The sequence below is a fragment of the Phocoena phocoena genome, chromosome 6 (assembly GCF_963924675.1).
Source record: "Phocoena phocoena chromosome 6, mPhoPho1.1, whole genome shotgun sequence".
NCBI lineage: Eukaryota > Metazoa > Chordata > Mammalia > Artiodactyla > Phocoenidae > Phocoena > Phocoena phocoena.
The window spans coordinates 103,354,235-103,371,300 of NC_089224.1; the positions used below are offsets into that span (position 1 = coordinate 103,354,235).

At 36.3% G+C, this 17,066-nt stretch overlaps 1 protein-coding gene across 1 annotated transcript in view; it reads right to left on the bottom strand.

Moving 5' to 3' along the window:
- Window positions 1-7,629: 7,629 nt before the first annotated feature.
- The window catches only part of RC3H2 (ring finger and CCCH-type domains 2), a 38,969-nt gene continuing 29,532 nt past the window's right edge, over window positions 7,630-17,066 (bottom strand). The window contains exons 10-19 of the mRNA XM_065878589.1: window positions 14,212-14,426; window positions 13,095-13,528; window positions 12,337-12,507; window positions 10,811-10,957; window positions 10,270-10,483; window positions 9,945-10,029; window positions 9,285-9,366; window positions 9,054-9,188; window positions 8,447-8,595; window positions 7,630-7,825 (exon numbers count right to left, since the gene is read on the bottom strand). Coding sequence (XP_065734661.1) covers window positions 7,630-7,825; window positions 8,447-8,595; window positions 9,054-9,188; window positions 9,285-9,366; window positions 9,945-10,029; window positions 10,270-10,483; window positions 10,811-10,957; window positions 12,337-12,507; window positions 13,095-13,528; window positions 14,212-14,426 — 1,828 coding nt within the window. The remainder of the gene's footprint in view (window positions 7,826-8,446; window positions 8,596-9,053; window positions 9,189-9,284; window positions 9,367-9,944; window positions 10,030-10,269; window positions 10,484-10,810; window positions 10,958-12,336; window positions 12,508-13,094; window positions 13,529-14,211; window positions 14,427-17,066) is intronic.

The window sequence follows — 17,066 nt, forward strand, 5'->3', positions numbered from 1 at the left end:
TTTTTTGCGGTACGTGGGCCTCTCACTGCTGTGGCCTCTCCCATTGCGGAGCACAGGCTCCGGACGCGCAGGCTCAGCGGCCATGGCTCACGGGCCTAGCCGCTCCGTGGCATATGGGATCCTCCTGGACCGGGGCACGAACCCGTGTCCCCTGCATCAGCAGGCAGACTCTCAACCGCTGCGCCACCAGGGAAGCCCTGAATATTTATTTTGAAGGCAGAGCTGACAGGACTTGCTGCTGGACTAGGAAGAGTAGTCAAGGGGGAAATAACTGAAACGGGGAAGACTGGAGGTACACTTTGGGGATTCAGATTTGGACATGTTACGTCTGAAATGTTTGAGATCCAAATGAAGATGTTCGGCAGACTGCCCTATCTAAAACTGCCCACAGTACTTAGAACTACAATGTAAGTTTCATGAAGTTAGGGACTAATTCACTACTATATCTCTAATGCCCAGTATGAAGTAGATTCTCAAAAGTACATTTGTTGAGTGAGTCTCTCTAAACTACCTAGGCCTGAACATTTGATGATGGATGTTACTGAATGCACCTGGGCTAAGACAGGCCCCAAACCCATTTTCATTCTTTATGGCCGTGGTTCCCAAACTTTTCTGCACATTGGCAGCACCTGGGGAGCTTCAAATGTACTGATGCCTTGATCCCACCTCCTGAGAGTGTGTTTTAATTGGTCTGGGGTGTGATCTGGGCTTTGGGATTTTTTAAAAAGCTCCCTAGGTGACTGCCATGTGCAGGTAAGTTTGGAACCACTGCATTACTGAGTTTTCAGTTATAAAAAATCTTTGTTAAAGTGCACGATCATTACTCCAAAAGGTGTCAATTATAAAGAAAATAAAAATCTTCCTGGGATTTCATTTCCTTCAGTTAAGTTTCCTCTCCTCTGCCTGGATCAACTATCCATGGTTCTTCCTCTTCTTCTTCCTGATCTCAATGATCACGCCAGGGCTTATACAAGATCACCCATTTCACAAATATCGGTCTGTTTTCAGCAACGAGGTCTGGGATTCTAAGCCAAATTTAATCCATGATAATGTGGAGATGTCTGGTAGGCTTCCTCTACAACAAATCCTGTCAATTGCGCTCTCCTACTTTTCAAATCCATCTCTTCCTCCATCCTCTCTTTGGCCGTGCCCTAAACACTTCTTACCTAGATTGTTGGCCTGGTCTCCCTGCTGGTCTATCTCCAGCTTCACCTCAGACTACTACCAAAGTGATCTTCTAAAAACCCAAATCAATCAGATCATCTAACTTCCAAGACTCCCTAACAGTCTCTTTAGTATTTAGTGTCCTTCATAAAGGTCCCTATTTACCTCATCTAGCTATGTGATCTGATCTCAATGATCAGATCACATAGCTAGATGAGGTAAATAGGACAAATTGGACAAATTTGGACAAATTCTCTAAGGTCTCTGCCTCAGTCTTCTCATCTGTAAAATGGTGACAATAATGGTTCTAGATGATAATATACCTACAGCACTTAGAACTGTGTCTTGAACATATTAAGTGCTGTTAAGAGTTAGTTAAGCTATTCTTCAAACACTCCTTCCACTGTAACACTTATGGCTAAAATAGGTTCCAACCATCACCATCACCATCACCATCACCATCACCATCACCATCACCATCACCATCTTTGGAAGGTAGAATAAGACTTGAATCAGAAATCTGACTCCATTTACTTTCTAGTTACAAGGTCTTGGGCAAGTTACTTAACATCTCAAATACAAAACAGGGATCACAATATTTATAGTGAAGGGCTGTTAGGATACAGAGTGGGTTGTTGTGAAGTTACAGTAGGTTCTCAGGTGTTTTCTCCCCTTAGCTCTGCTTGGTGAAATATTATTCAGCCTACAAAGAAATGCCCTTCTTTGAGATCATTTCTCAAAGAAGCAGTTCCTCTGGCTCACTATCACTACCGTCCACTCCATAATTTCCCTTTTGGAGTTTCCATATACCTTATACAAGAACATAGCTCACTGAGCTGGTTATTCAGATTTGTCTTTCCCATTTCTCACCCTGAGAGCTTCTAGAGACAGGGCTTGTTGTTTCACTGACCTTCAACCCTAATGACCAGCACAGACGGGCTTAAAATTCATCAGTTGAGTGAATGAGTAAAACTACTCAAGGCCCAGTGAAAATGGTGTCTAGAATCACTCAGGCCATTTTCTGTTACATTCTGAGGTTCCACAGAACAGTCTTCATACTTCTGTAATATATTGCTTCATATTCGTTATTTATCTATTTGTCCTATTTTCTCCATTAGAGTGTGAACTGCTAGTATTATCTACACCCTCATCTCCCATACAGAAAGTACTCTATGTTGAATGAACGAAGTGTTTGATTGAATTGAGGACTATTTCAACCTCCCTGGCCTATTCATTTCTTTCAGATCCTTCCCAGTGATGAATGCATGAGGCAAGGTGATTGTTTAAATCTTAAGGAGTAACCTGGTAGCTTAGTTAAACCAAAAAGTTTACCAAGGAAGTCAAGATAACTAAAATGCACTATAAACTTAATATTGACACTAAACAAACAACTTTTAAGGTGGACAAATAATTTTATTTTGTGCATGCAAATACATGTCAAGTACTGCAAACTTTTTCCATCAATTTTCTCTCAAACACTGAAAATCATGATGCTCTATTCTGTGAACAGCCAAAGCTAATATCTCTTCACTTCAGTGCTACAGCAAAAACACACAGAATTCACTCTTTGCTATTCACTATCATCACAACCCTCATTGTTCCATCTCTGCCCTCCCCCCATATACAGGCCTTATGAATCCTAGCCTTCCCCCATTTAACCCTATTCCTATAGCACAAAGGGAAATATTACAATTTGGAAATTCAAATTGAAATAAATGGAATAGAATTTATTCCCATATATATTCCCCATTTCATTGTACAGAATTATTTTAAATTATAGTTTTAAATAGAAGCTGAGTATATGCCTTAAAAATGAGCATTAAATCCATCTTAGAGATGGTGCCTGCTTTTTACATGATGGGTGTACACCATCTTTAATTTCATTTACATTTCAATCGAACAATAGATTTGCAAAGAAAATGTCTAATACAGACGTAAAAATATTCACACTAGAGCTTCACAATCGGTTGTACAATTGACAAACAGGCCTCTTTTCCCAAACTTTCCAGCTAAGCAAATTTATAAAATGTAATCAATGCAACAAGAAAAACATTTCTCTTTCACTTCCAGGGAAAAGAATATGCAATAAACAGTATAAATGCAGACAGCAGTTGCTGCAAGCTAACCACGATACTCCCAAGTGGCTGTACAGTGGATATGTGCAGTACAAATAAAAGCCACATGTGTTGTATCACAACTACAGTATAATTGTTTGCCCAGCTAAGAGAATGCATGCACTTCCATGCCTTGGGTTATAAAGTGAGGCCTAATTCTTGACAGATTGATGGAATATATGCAAATGACCTTGGCTTGTGGCAGTACTAAGTGCAGCCAGTGTCTGTGTTCCACTGGTTTAAGGATATTTAAATTTTTTTATTAAAAAAAAAGAAAAAAAAACTGCCAATTTCAGACTTGGGGGAATAACTGCTCTTGGAGTAATAACAGGACTCCACTCAAATGTGGGGTGTTCTGATTGGTGGCCTTGACTCCTTGTATTCCCTTGCCAGCAAAGGGATACAAAGAAACCACTACTATAAAGGAGGAACTAGCAAATTTATTCAATTTACCCAGAAAATGAGATACTCCTTGAGCATGTTCATTTGTGTTCTGCTTGCAGAAGGGGTTCTTATATAGAAGGAGTTACAGTAAGTGATCCCATTAACACTCTTCACTCACTAAAACACAGGGAAAGTTCTTCCAGGAAACTAATACATAGTTGCAATGCAACTTTCCCCTTGAATGATTAGTCACCAATACTGGTGACAGTCTGCTCAGAAAATGACTCTAGAAGCTAGGGAAGAAATATTCAAAGTTGAAATCACATGCTGAATCTGATCATTACAAACATCACCCCTGTTAACAAGACAACATGGGCTTTAACATCTAAAATGCAAAAGCAAGCTAGATGGTTTTTAAAACAATGTTTTCAAATGTTTAAATGATCCCATTTTTAATTCCTACAAATCACTGTGCATCTGGTAATTTTATCAAGGCAGCATATAAAACTGGGATGTGCTTTATAAACTTAGAATCAACTTGAAACTTGAGTGAAAGTGACCAGATCCATACAAATGGAAAATTTCAGTTCTAATATAGGTCTCTTTTACTATCCTCTTGTGAGAGTCAACAGTTACTAGGAAAAACATCAGTGCCACTGACCCATTGAAGTACCTTCTCTTGAAAATTACGATGCACAACTTTCATGCATGACGCTGGTTTACTAGATGGTATTGAAAGTAAGTCATGGCAGGAAAGGCAAAGGAGTCTGCTTTGTTCAGTTACCAACTAGATGACATACTTAAGTAACTTTCCCAGGATTCCTAAGATGAAATGGGACCACAGAGAAAGAACTACTGATGCTACACCACAGTATCTGAATGAGGCACATGGTCTTCAGAATGGGACTAGAAATTTTTAAAAACACAAGAAGTCAGAACAAAACCAAAGCCTCACCATTTTCCCACTTTCCAGACCTCGGATTACTTTTTCCTTATTAGACCATACACCACATATGCAGTTTAGTTGACAACATTACAAACTTCCTCTCCTATTGCTTTATATCCTTTGATTTCAAAAATATGTGCATCACAACATGTTGGTAAACGGTCAAATGACAGGGAATGCCCCCTATTTTAAAAAGTCACATTCTAGGTCCGATTTGTAATTTTCTTCTCTATGATATCATTAGGTACCTTTCATAAAAAGGATCAGATAAACTGCTCTTCCTTCTCAAATGGCAGAGAACCAATGTCTTTGTTTCACATCCAACACACCATGAGAAAGAGAAGATGATCACTACATAAAGGATGCAATACCGAAAAATCCCAACATAGAAACAATTCCTATGTTGTTAGTGAGGAAGAGAGTAAGTTTTTAAGAACAGGGAGTTACTGTTTTATGGGATCACCTGCTGCAAGACAAGCATTATTTTAATATAAATGTTCTGAGACATACCAATAAGTTGGCAGGTATATACATACACTGATGCAAATGTAATTTCACTGGACAAGTAGGCAAACACCTAAGCAGTTTATCCCAACCCCCTCCAGCAGAGCACAACCAAGTTTCAAAACTTCAATTTTAAAATTAAAAAGATAAGGTTAAATACACAAGATCAATTTATGTAGTATATATTCACCCTCAGAACGTGCTGAAGATGTTTTGCGTAGTTCTGTTGCACAGAGGGTTCTTTCCCTGAGGGCACATAAGGAGCTCTCAAACTGTTAATATGTCTCTATTTTGTAACAAAATAGCAATTTTAAAATCTTAAAAAAAAATACATTACCTTCAACATGGAAGATCTCACTATTTAAATATCCGTGAAATAGACATACTGGTTTGCATATCCTTTTGGAAATACAAACAGCAAATAAAGTACATTGGAAGCATTTCAAATGTAATAAGCGCATATTTATAGAAAGGTTCTGATATAAATTATATAACAATCACGTTCCTGTAATATCCTAGGCTAATTTATAATGTCGGAAATAAGTTAATGTAACATGGTTTAAAACTCTTGTTCCTATTCATTTCAGGTTACAGAGTGAAATAAATAAAATGTCCTTGTAGGGATGGGGGCACTGGCCATGGCAAAAAGGTACAGTACTAACCAAGGAAACTAAGTCAAGGCTACTGTGCTGTTATGCTACAAACAAACATCTTCATACATTTGAGTATTAAATAAATGTGTAAGATCTTCCATACTGACACCAGAATATCAAAACTACCCCTTTGTTTCTCAGGTATATTTACAACTTATCAGTCACCTTATGAGCATGTTCATTAAGACAGGTATCAAACACCAGTATTTACTCATTCTGATCAAGAAATTTCAGGGAAATGTCAACCCTCCCGCCCCTGGAAATGTGCACAAAACTTTTTATCAAAATCTTATCTGATACAATGCTGTGGTTTTGTAAAACAACTAAATAGCTCAGACGACCAATAACATGATCCTGTTTAAGCATCTTGCTAGCAGGAAAAGCCCTTACATACAGTACACCTGGTGAAAGATCAGCTTGGCTTAAAATATTCCAGTACAATTTTCAGAGTAAACAACTTCACAGAAGTTAATTAAAAATAATAGTAAAAGTCAAACTAATCTTAAAGAAATGGGGGGAAAAACAAAGACACAAACTACAGGTAAGATCACCCAGAAGGAATGCCCAGCTTTTGTTTTCAAATGTTGACTGAAATTTAGGTTTCAATAAAATACCTCCCACAAATCTGGAGCCTGGCTGGTTGAACATACTGCATACTTTCAGATGCCAAGTCAAAACACTTTTCAGTCACATTATAGCAGGGCAGAAATTATTCATGTTTTTAAGTATGAATAAAGGTTAGCCAATGTTCTATTATTACATGGTTCATAGTCTTATCAACCTAACAGTCAGAAAAACAAGGAAAATTAAACCCCAACATGAAGTAACAATAAACAATATTTAACCAAGATAATGCAATGAACATCCAAATTAATTAGTTTAAATTAAAAACCCAGCAATACCATCTTGTTAGTCAGTGCAAACACTACATACAGGGTTTTCTCAAGAAAGCTGAAAGCACCTGATTCTTTTGCCAAGTCATCAGATTCATAATGTACAGGCTTAAATCTGCATTTTAAAAAACTGCCATTACATTAGTGCATAATTTATCAAAATTGTAAAAACGATTCTGCATAACTTAGGAGAATTTAATATCTAGTACATCAGCTGAAAGACTTAGGCACTTGGTTATATATTTAATTACTTACTTCAACAAGTAGCCTGTGTATAAATATTAACAAAGCAGAAACTATTTTTGAAAAATGGAAAATTGAAAAATAATTTAAATGCTACAGATAAAAGCACTGCACCACACTCCTACATATAATGCAGTAAAGAAAGCTAGTATATAACCCTGTAAAATTCTATGGTAAGAACATCTAACTCCACTCTTCAAAATTTAAAAAAAAAAAAAAAAAAGAGAAAAAAAAAATCCATGCAAAGTCCCATGAAAAAGATAAATAAAGCAGCTGGAATGAGATGGAAATTTCTCTCAGTGAAACATAAAATAGAAATAAATAAGTTAATTAAGTCTACTTTCACTAGATGTATCATTGTAGGATCCTGCTAGTTTAATAACTGAGTTGTTAATTTTCTATAGAAGCCATTTAAAATAGGAAATGGCTCAGTTACTGCACCGGATTGCTACAAACTCATAAAAAGCTGCTTGAAGCTTAAGTTAAATGTCCAAATTCCAATCACTTCTGGAAAGTGAACGTGTTACCCTAGTAAAGTAAATTTTCTTTTTTTTCATAATGCTAATGCAAGAGGGCTTGAAGTATCAAAGAGTCCACAGGAAATGGATGCCCCCAGTAATATCTTTTTTTTAAAAAAAATATACATTATATAATATATATTATATATATAAAAAGCTAGTGTAAATGCTTCCATGGTATGGTCACAGATTTGAAAGATGAACCTCTTTTCAGCTGTTAACCATCTTCCCATTTGCAACAGGTTTCAAAAAGTCGTTTTTATCTTCAGACATAACATGAGTTTTCAGAATGAGGTTGCCAACACTGACAGATGTGGCAAGAGGGAGGCAACTCGCATTGCTAATGGCCACTGGGAGTGGCTGACTAAAGCAAGAAGTTACCGGCAGAATTGTTTTTTGCTCCTCCCTGGGAGAGAATAAATGACATTGAAAACGAATTAGCTTTAAGTGAAAACTTTTAAGAGTAACCATACATGCTGAATAAAAGTTGTAACACACTTGAAGAGCGCCTAGCAAAGGCATGTGTTTTTCACTAAAATGTATCGGAGGTCACTAAAGAAGTCCCATTTTCCAAAAATTATAATAAAAAATTAGAACACTGGTTAATTTAAGGCCAACAAACTATCAAGTTCAAGATTAGCCCATATTTTTGGCAGTAATTATATACTAAAGGCCAAAAATATCTTAGCAAGATTTTTAAAAAGGGAAACCCTTCATTTAGGTTTTAGTTCTCCATTTTGTAGTCTTGATGTTTGGCTATCAGTTAGAGGAAGTATAACCTGATGCTACAGCATAAACATAAACTTTTATCCCAACAAAAAGCAAGTTTTAGGCTACTAAAATGGACCACTTGGCTAGTTAAAACTTAGTTCTCCTCTCCTAAAAATCCAGACTGACCAAATCATTGCCTTATTATGTAAGGTCTTCCCCTCATAGGATAAAACCAAAAATGAATTTAACAATGCATCTATTTCTTTTTCTTCATGCCCTATGCCCACTGGTTATGAATTTTATGTCTAACACTCACAGAATCACATGGTCTTCATCTAAACTCTGTCTCTTCTGCTCCAGGGGCTCCTTTTGGTGTTGTTGGACTGGATGCCCATTTTCTACTGCTGTTCCATTCAGTAACTGATCATTTTGAGAACTGATACCAAGCTGTATGTCCAGGATCTCCTATGAAAATAAAATGTTAATCCTTGAGTATGAAAGTATTCTGTACTTTAATTCCCAATGGAGTAAAGCCTCCTAGATGTGTGACTGCAGTACTTACTTCAATCTGTTCACCTTGTCCATCAGGTTCATCAGTATCAAGTGCTGAAAGCTCTAACTCTATATCCCTATCAGGCTTAGTATCAGCTGCATCTTCTGTATAATCACTCTGTAATTAAGAAAAATGGTGATTTCTTATCTGTGGAAACTGGGGCTTCCCTTTTAAATTAAAATGGGAGTCCCAATGATTGATCTAAAAAAAGAAATCTGGGACTACAACTTTATTTCTACTCTTAAGTTTTAAAAGCAATCATCCACCAGAAAAAGCCAAATTTTGCACTAAGTAATGGCATAAAATAACATGCAACAGCAGCAAACAGCAAATATATTGGGCATGAAGCTGAGAGGTTCAGTTTCCTTACCTCTCCATTTCTCAGTTCAATTTCCTTGCTTAGAAGATTTAAGGTAAGGTGACGGCCTTCGTCCAGGGAATTCCACTTCTGTTGCATGGCCAGAGCATTGGCCTCCCTCTGAAGAAGCAACGAGTTACTCTTGGCCTAGAGGGAAAAAAAAGTAAAGTCAGCTTCCATCCATAACTTTTAAATGTCATTCTATTTTTTAAAAAATTCAAAGCTGAGTGACACAGAGCCTACCTGCTGAAGTTCAATGCTCAAAAGGTCTCCAGTACTGGAATGCTTTCTATGACCAGATAAATCAGTAACAATGAATCTGTCCCTTTAAAGAAAAATATGTTCACTGTTATAAAAGTGAAATAAATGAAGCAAATAAAGCAGTAATGACTATATAACGACTATATACTATATATATATATATATATATATTTTTTTTTTTTTTTTTTTAATTTATTTATTTTTGGTTGCGTTGGGCCTTCATTGCTGCATGCAGGCTTTCTCTAGTTGTGGCGAGCAGGGGCTACTCTTGCAGTGCGCGGGCTTCTCAATGTGGTGGCTTCTCTTGTTGCGGAGCATGGGCTCTAGGCAGGCGGGCTTCAGTAGTTGTGGCACGCAGGCTTAGTTGCTCCGCGGCATGTGGGATCTTCCCAGACCAGGGCTCAAACCCGTGTCCCCTGCACTGGCAGGAAGATTCTTAACCACTGCGCCACCAGGGAAGTCCTATATATATGTTTTACATAACAGATCAACCCTGAAAGTTTCAGTCATTATTCCAAATGTAAAATTTTTTCCAGAAATTTGTTATATAGCTAAAACTAGCAAAGCACAGCTCATGAATAACTGGGAGTAGGATCTGTACTCTGAGAATAGAGAATCCTAAAGAATTAAGCATAACATTACCGTTCAATATAATGTGCTGATGACGTAGCTTCATTACCATACGAACTCCATCTTGAATCAACAGCATTGACGTAAGGGACATAATCTATAGAAACGTAGAAAGAAACAATGATCAGAAAAGTGAAAAATCAAATATAGGTGTGAATGTATACTTTTCCCAAAAATCCATATTTTATCCAACTAGCCATGTTCTCCTGGCTAAGCCATTTAATTCTGAGTTTACTGTGGCTGTTAAACGGAGAGAAATGTTCTGTATCTAACAGAGTGAGGATTAAAAAGCACAGTGCTAGAACATATCAGGTGAAGTATTAGTTAAATGGATCACCTGATACGCTGATAGGTTTAGTCGCACTTCCTTGGGAAGCAGTGGCCTGGACAGGATCCGTGGTATGGTAACCTGTACGGGAAGATCTAGAAATTGCACCCCATTTTGAGATGATAGGTCCATCACTAAAAGGAATTATTGGATCTTCTTCTTTTGTCCTTCTCTGAGTTTCAAATAAATGCACTCTTCTCTTAACATCTCCACTGTCCAGGTCCTGCATAAATAAAAGAAAATCAATAAAAAGATTGTTGGCAATTACTTCAGCTAATAATACAAGTACATGCTTTCAAAAGACATTAAATTAAGTTTTCTGGTAAATTTAACATTAGCTGTATATCTCAATGATAACCCAACATCTACTTTAAAACACTCAACTATGCCCAAATAATTTAAACATTAAGTGCAATTTATTTCAGGCTTACCTAAATGTAACTCTGCTGCTTACAGATGAGTAACATACCAACGATATGAAGATGAAAGCATTCAATCATTCTAAAACTTGAGTCAACATGCACGACAACCCTTGCCCCCCAAATCATACCATTAACACAGCATTTGAATTAGCAATTACATCTCTGGGCTCTGAATCGATAGCATTTATACAGGAACCTATGGTGCCACAAGACCAGGGGGAATAATGGGAAAGATGATCTTCTTCAAATTTTGTGCCACTCACACTTTCAGAGAACTGATTAAAAAAAGAAAAAAAAAAAAAAAAAAGGCACAGGCAATTGGTAAGAAATTTAAATTTACAAACTTGTAACTAATATAAAGTAACTATTATAGAATTCACAGCACTTTATAGTGAACAATTAAACATTCAATAACTAATATAAAAAACTGTAATAAGTAACAAATAGTATTTATATTATTTATATTACATATTAATAGAAAAGAGAATGCCTTCTCTTTTTTACTTTGTCCTTTAAGAACTCATAAGGAACCCCTGACTGATACTATACAGACCAATCAACAATTTATAGCATGCCCCTAACATGGTACAAAGTGCTCTAAAAAAATGAAAAAAAGCAAAAGAAAACACACACATACACATACACAGATAAATACAAATACATTTTTATATTAAGCAAGTGGCAATTCTATCACTCTTGTCAAGATGGTTAGCTGCTTTGAAGAAGTACAAGTTTGATGAGATAAACTTGGATCTACTTTAAAAATTCAATATTTATGGATGGAAAAATATGATGTCTAGGATTACTTCAAAATAATCCAGTAGGAAGAGGGGGTACAAATGAAAGAAGATGGGCTGAGTTGATAATTGTGGGTAATGGGTACATGGAGTTTATTACTATTCTCTCTACTTTCGCATATGTTTGAAATTTTTCCTAATGAAAAGACTAGAAAAAAATTTTGTTTTAGTATCTCTAGGGATAGGAAATAAACCAGATGAATCAAAAAAAAAATTAATGGTTTGCTCTAAATATAACAGTACTGAAAACAGGGTACATTAAAATAATCCTGGTACAAAAACTTGTTTTGAAATGATAACAATAATTAACAGTGATTTAAAACACCATAAATAATACAGTAGGCATTTCTGTACCTCTTGTGAAGTAGGGAAGAAATGCCTCAGATAGATCAGAATTCAAATCCAAGCTACTTACAGGGTGAATTTACTACTTGGGCAAATTACTTAACTTCTCTGAGTAGGATTCCTAACATGCAAAATATGGGTAATACCTGCCCCCTAAGGATTCTGTAAGAATTAAATAAAATAACTGCTTAATACAGTGCCTGGCACAAGTAGGTGCTCAATAAATGGTGGATATAAATCTTATTATTAATAAAAGCCATAAAAATAATGAGAACTATACTGCTGGAAAGATTTTTGAATTCTTGCTGGAAAAAGGACTGTGATTTAGTGGCCTTCAGAGTATCACAATGCCTAGCGATAGTGCTTACATACTCAGTGCTTATTGAATTAAACTCAACTGCCACCAAACCAATGCAAAATATCCAACATAGCTAACTCTGGCTTGAACGAGTGCTCTGAAGTCAGTTGTCTGACCTATCCCTGCAACATCAAGTAATTAAAACCTTTCTTACATCAGTGCGAAAGTCTACACTGAATAGAGGAGAAGGTGGTGTTGGTGACTGTGTTGCCACAGGAAGAGTTGAAGAGACAAGAGGTGCTTTCTGAGTGTGGTACTGTGCCCACTGCTCTGGCTTTCTTCTTATCTGCTCCTCGCAACTGGTCTTCAAATGACCACAAGGTTCCTAAGGGGGGATAAAAGAAACAATCTTAATCATCTAGGGAGTGGTAAATAAATTTAACTATGCTCTGTGGAAATAATGTGAACATTTATTATATTGTTGGGACAAAAAAAAAATACAGTAGGGAAGTCACCCTAGCCTATTCTCCATACACTTAAACGAAAGGGTTAATATTTAGTCAAATGTTAAAAGTAAAATCTGAGCACTCACTTCTCTGGTTTAGGAAAGTCATATGTATATATGTGGGGATACTAAAAATAGGCCCTATCTTTGTATTTTGAAGATTTCTTTTTACCTTCTCATCAGTTTCGTATCCAAACATAACATTTATTGAGCATGAATATGCATCAGGTCCAGTTCTAAGAGCTTTGCTTTTTCTGATTTAATCCTCACAACAGCTTTATGAGGTAGGTACTACTATGATTTCCATCAAATACGAAAAAACTGATATAGAGAAGTCAAGTAAAATTCCATAAGTCACACAATAAGTAAGTGGAGGAGCCAGGATATATATCTGAATGGTCTAACACCAGACTCTAGAGTCTTAACAACTACACTACATCAGCATTCCTATTTCCATTATCACTTACCCTTGGTAAAGGCACAGTTGTCCTTGGCTCACTTGGTGGCTGACAAGCCACTGAATAATACCCATCTAATGAGTTATATCTTTCCCGCAAAGACGTCTGATACACAGACGAGTGCATCACATCCATTGGAGGTAAAGAATTGCTTCTAATAATGTCATCTCGTTGGTACATAGGTGGGCGCCAGATGCGCCTGCTGTCGTACACAGGAGCATACATTCCAGAAGGTACTGGAGGAACTGGTCCATACGGCTGCGGAGGAGGAGGTTGGTAAGGAGAAGAATTCATTCGATCTCGAGGCGAAAATGTACTGTAATGATCAGCATATGGCATGGAAGCAGGTGGGAGGGAGGACTCTGGAACATTATTGGACCTCACAAAGCGAGGAACACAGGGAGCCACACCAGCTGGTACTGTTGGAGGTGGTGGGTAGTATCCTTGAAAATTGGAAAGAGGATTATTTAATGTAATCTTAGTAAAATTTAACATTTTATAATGGTTTAAAGTCTAAAGCAGCCTTTAATGTTGGAAAATAAAATAAGCTTTGAACTTTACTTTAGTTACCCCTGGTTTAGAAAGACACTACACACTTTCAAGACACCACTATATGAAAATCATCAATGCTCAATAATTTGTTAAACTGTTCCTTAAAAACACTTGATGAGCTATTAACAGGTGGCTGGTAAATTTCCTTCTAGGCCATGTATTGCCACAGGTTTTAGATTAAGTAATTAGTTACATCATTGATTCTTAACCTTTTGGGGAGCAGAGGTTAAAGACCTCTTTCATAATCTATATAAGCTGTGCATTGTCTTTCCAAAATTATACTTAAAGTATATATAAACCAAACATTTAGTATACTTACTTCAGAGGACATACAGAACTTACTAAAGCTCATCCATTGACCCTACATTTGATTCGTAGGAATGAGAATCTTAAAACTACTGGTATGTAAAATCATAGATTCTTAGGACAGGAAGAAAACTTAGGGGTCATATAGTCCAAAGGATTAATTTTTTAATGTAGATTTTCTAGACAGATATAAATGATTCACTAACTTATTACAACAAATGTTATATTGTAGTTTCTTTTTTTCTTAGAATTGTCTAAAATTACTTACCTGTCTGTGGGTACTGTGGGACTTCAAAGGGTATCTGAGTCCTTGGATCTTGAAAATACTGAATGTTTTCAGAATGCTGAGGGTATACTGGTACTCTAGTTATAAATGGGCTGGATTTTGGAGGCACAGAATTCAGCTCTGTTCCAACATTAGTGGGCCCAGCTGAGGTAGCCGCTATATTACTTACAGGAGTCTTGGGTGGAGAACCAATTTTACTGGAGAGAAAATTTAACAAGGGCAAATGATAAATCACTATCTATGACTGTTAAAAGTCTTTCTCAGTAGAAATGGTTCATAAAATTATAGTGACTACTAACAGCAAATGCTTCAGGTATTTCCACAGTGACAAATAAGGCCATGAATTTCCTTACCACCTTACACTGTTAATTCACAAGATTATAGTAACAGATCTCATATTTTGGTGAGGGTGAAAAACAGAACAAAAAACTGCAAACAAATCCCAGGCACAATGTGACCCACTAGTCCCTTTTTACTCATACTTTAAACAAAGATTTTTCCTACTGCAAGTTTAAAAAAAATCCTGTTCAATAACTTCTCAACAGAAACAATATAGTTTACCAGTAGAATTTTTTGACACAAATAAGACAGATATGTAAAGGGAAGGACTGCTCCAAATATTAAGCATTAGATTAGCTGAAATGTAAACTTATTGAAGAAAGGCCATTTTTGTCCATTTTGTTAACTGCTACATGCCCAGGGTCTAGAACAGTTTCTGGCACACAGGAGGCACTCAGTAAATATTTGTTGGACAAATGGAAAAGTTCCTGCCACATAGTAGGTACTCAGTAAATATCTGCTAGATGAACAGAATGCCAACGAAATGGTTACTCATTAAATTGATGCAAAACACACAAGCTTTTTTTTTTTTTTTTTTTTTTAAACACAAAGGATTTTCTTTGTTGATTCACCAGGCGATCAGCTCCAGAGGATCTCACCATGGCTTCTTAGGCCCTCTGAAGAAGTCAAACTTTGGCAGAGCTGAGATATGTGGTGACGCAAGAAAAAGATCTTGTTAATGATGCAGGAATTCAATACATTGCATCTCAACTAGATTAGAGGGTTTTTCTCAAACTAGAGAAGCTCTTTTAAAGCAAGAGTATAAATAACAAGGAGTATGGGCTGCCTTTAAGTCTAGCAGAGATTAGTCTAGCAGATGTTTACTTCTATGTGTAATTGTGTATTAAAATGCAGAAAATAAGAAACTGTGGATAATAGTAGTAAGTACAAATGGCTTAGAGTTTAAAGATATTTTAGTGCTGTGCTTATATTTTGAAGTTCAATAAAGGCAACAAGGAAAATGATTAGGATTTCCTCTTAACAGTAATAAGTAACACTAATCAATTAATGAGCACATTCCAGAAACTATTCTAAGTGCTTTACATAGAGTATCTGGTCCTCCATAGCAGAATGTTATATACCATAAAATTCAGATAAGTACTTTGAAATGACAAATTCTTAGACTTTGCAGGAAAAAGGTACTAAAATCCATGACAAGGTTCATAGCCTTATGAAATCATGCAAGCTATCCCAAAAATCCAGACTTAAGGAAAAAGCTAACTTTCAGTCCCATTCTAGCCAGACAGCTAGATTCTAGATGAATTTAGGATTCTAGGCTGTCCTTTGCAGCAGGCCCTCTTACCTACATGCTTTTGCCTGTGCTGCTTTCTCTACTGACAAGACCCCTTCCTTCCTAATTAGCCATACTTTTGGAATGGCTCAGGTGTCATCACCTTACCTCTAAAAAATTTTCCACAGTAACTCCAGGTAGAATTATTGTTATTTTTTGTGTTTTAATAACACTTGAAACACAACTCCATTACAGTACCTTTCAGAATATATTATATGATATCTGTTTATGTCTGTCTCCCAAACTACACTGGAAGACTCTTAGAAGCAGGGAGTATATCTACTTCATTTTCATTAACTATGCCAATTGTCCTGGTATTTGGCACATATCATAATTTCTGAATGAATAAATGATTTATTTACCAAGATTGACTTATTTTTGAAAGTTGTTTTCTCTAGTCCATCATTTTTTTAAAAACTAAGATATATTTACTCTTGTAAGGTGTACAATTCAGTGATTTCTGGTATATTCCCAAGGCTGTGCAACCATCACTGCTATCTTATTCTGAAACATTTTTACCACCCCTAAAAGAAACCTGTACTCACTAGCATTCACTCCCCATCCCCTTGTCCCCCAGCCCCAGCCCCTAGCAACTATTCATCTACTTTCTGTCTTCTATGGATTTGCCTATTCTGGACATTCACATAAATGGAATTCTACAATATTTGGCTTTTGTATCTAGCTTCTTTCATTTAATATAATGTTTTCAAGGTTCATCCATACTGTAGTATGTACTAGTACCTTATTCTTTAATGGCTGAGTAACATTTCACCGTATGAATATAAAATGGTTTTACAACTTTACCTTGCCAAAACCCTTCAAAAGCTCATTTTCTAAATATATTTAACACAAGACCTCCATAATCTGGTACCAACCTAACTATCTAAATCTTATCATATTTCACCCAGCAATATAAAATTTTCCTATCCTTTAATCCAACCCCAATATTGCTTCATTTATGTAAATGCTGTCTCCCCAACTATGTCTTCATAAGTTTCTTAAATGCACAGATATCTTTTACATCTCATGTATTTTCTTTTTCTTTATTTTTAAAATTTTCTTTATTTTTTTTGGCTGTGTTAGGTCTCAGTTGCAGCACTCTCATGTATTTTCAAGAGTGCCAAAATCAGAGCTCAGTATTAGTGTGTAAATAACATTTGCTAAATTAGACAATGTTCTCTGATTTATCTCTTCGAAGATCTCTCTG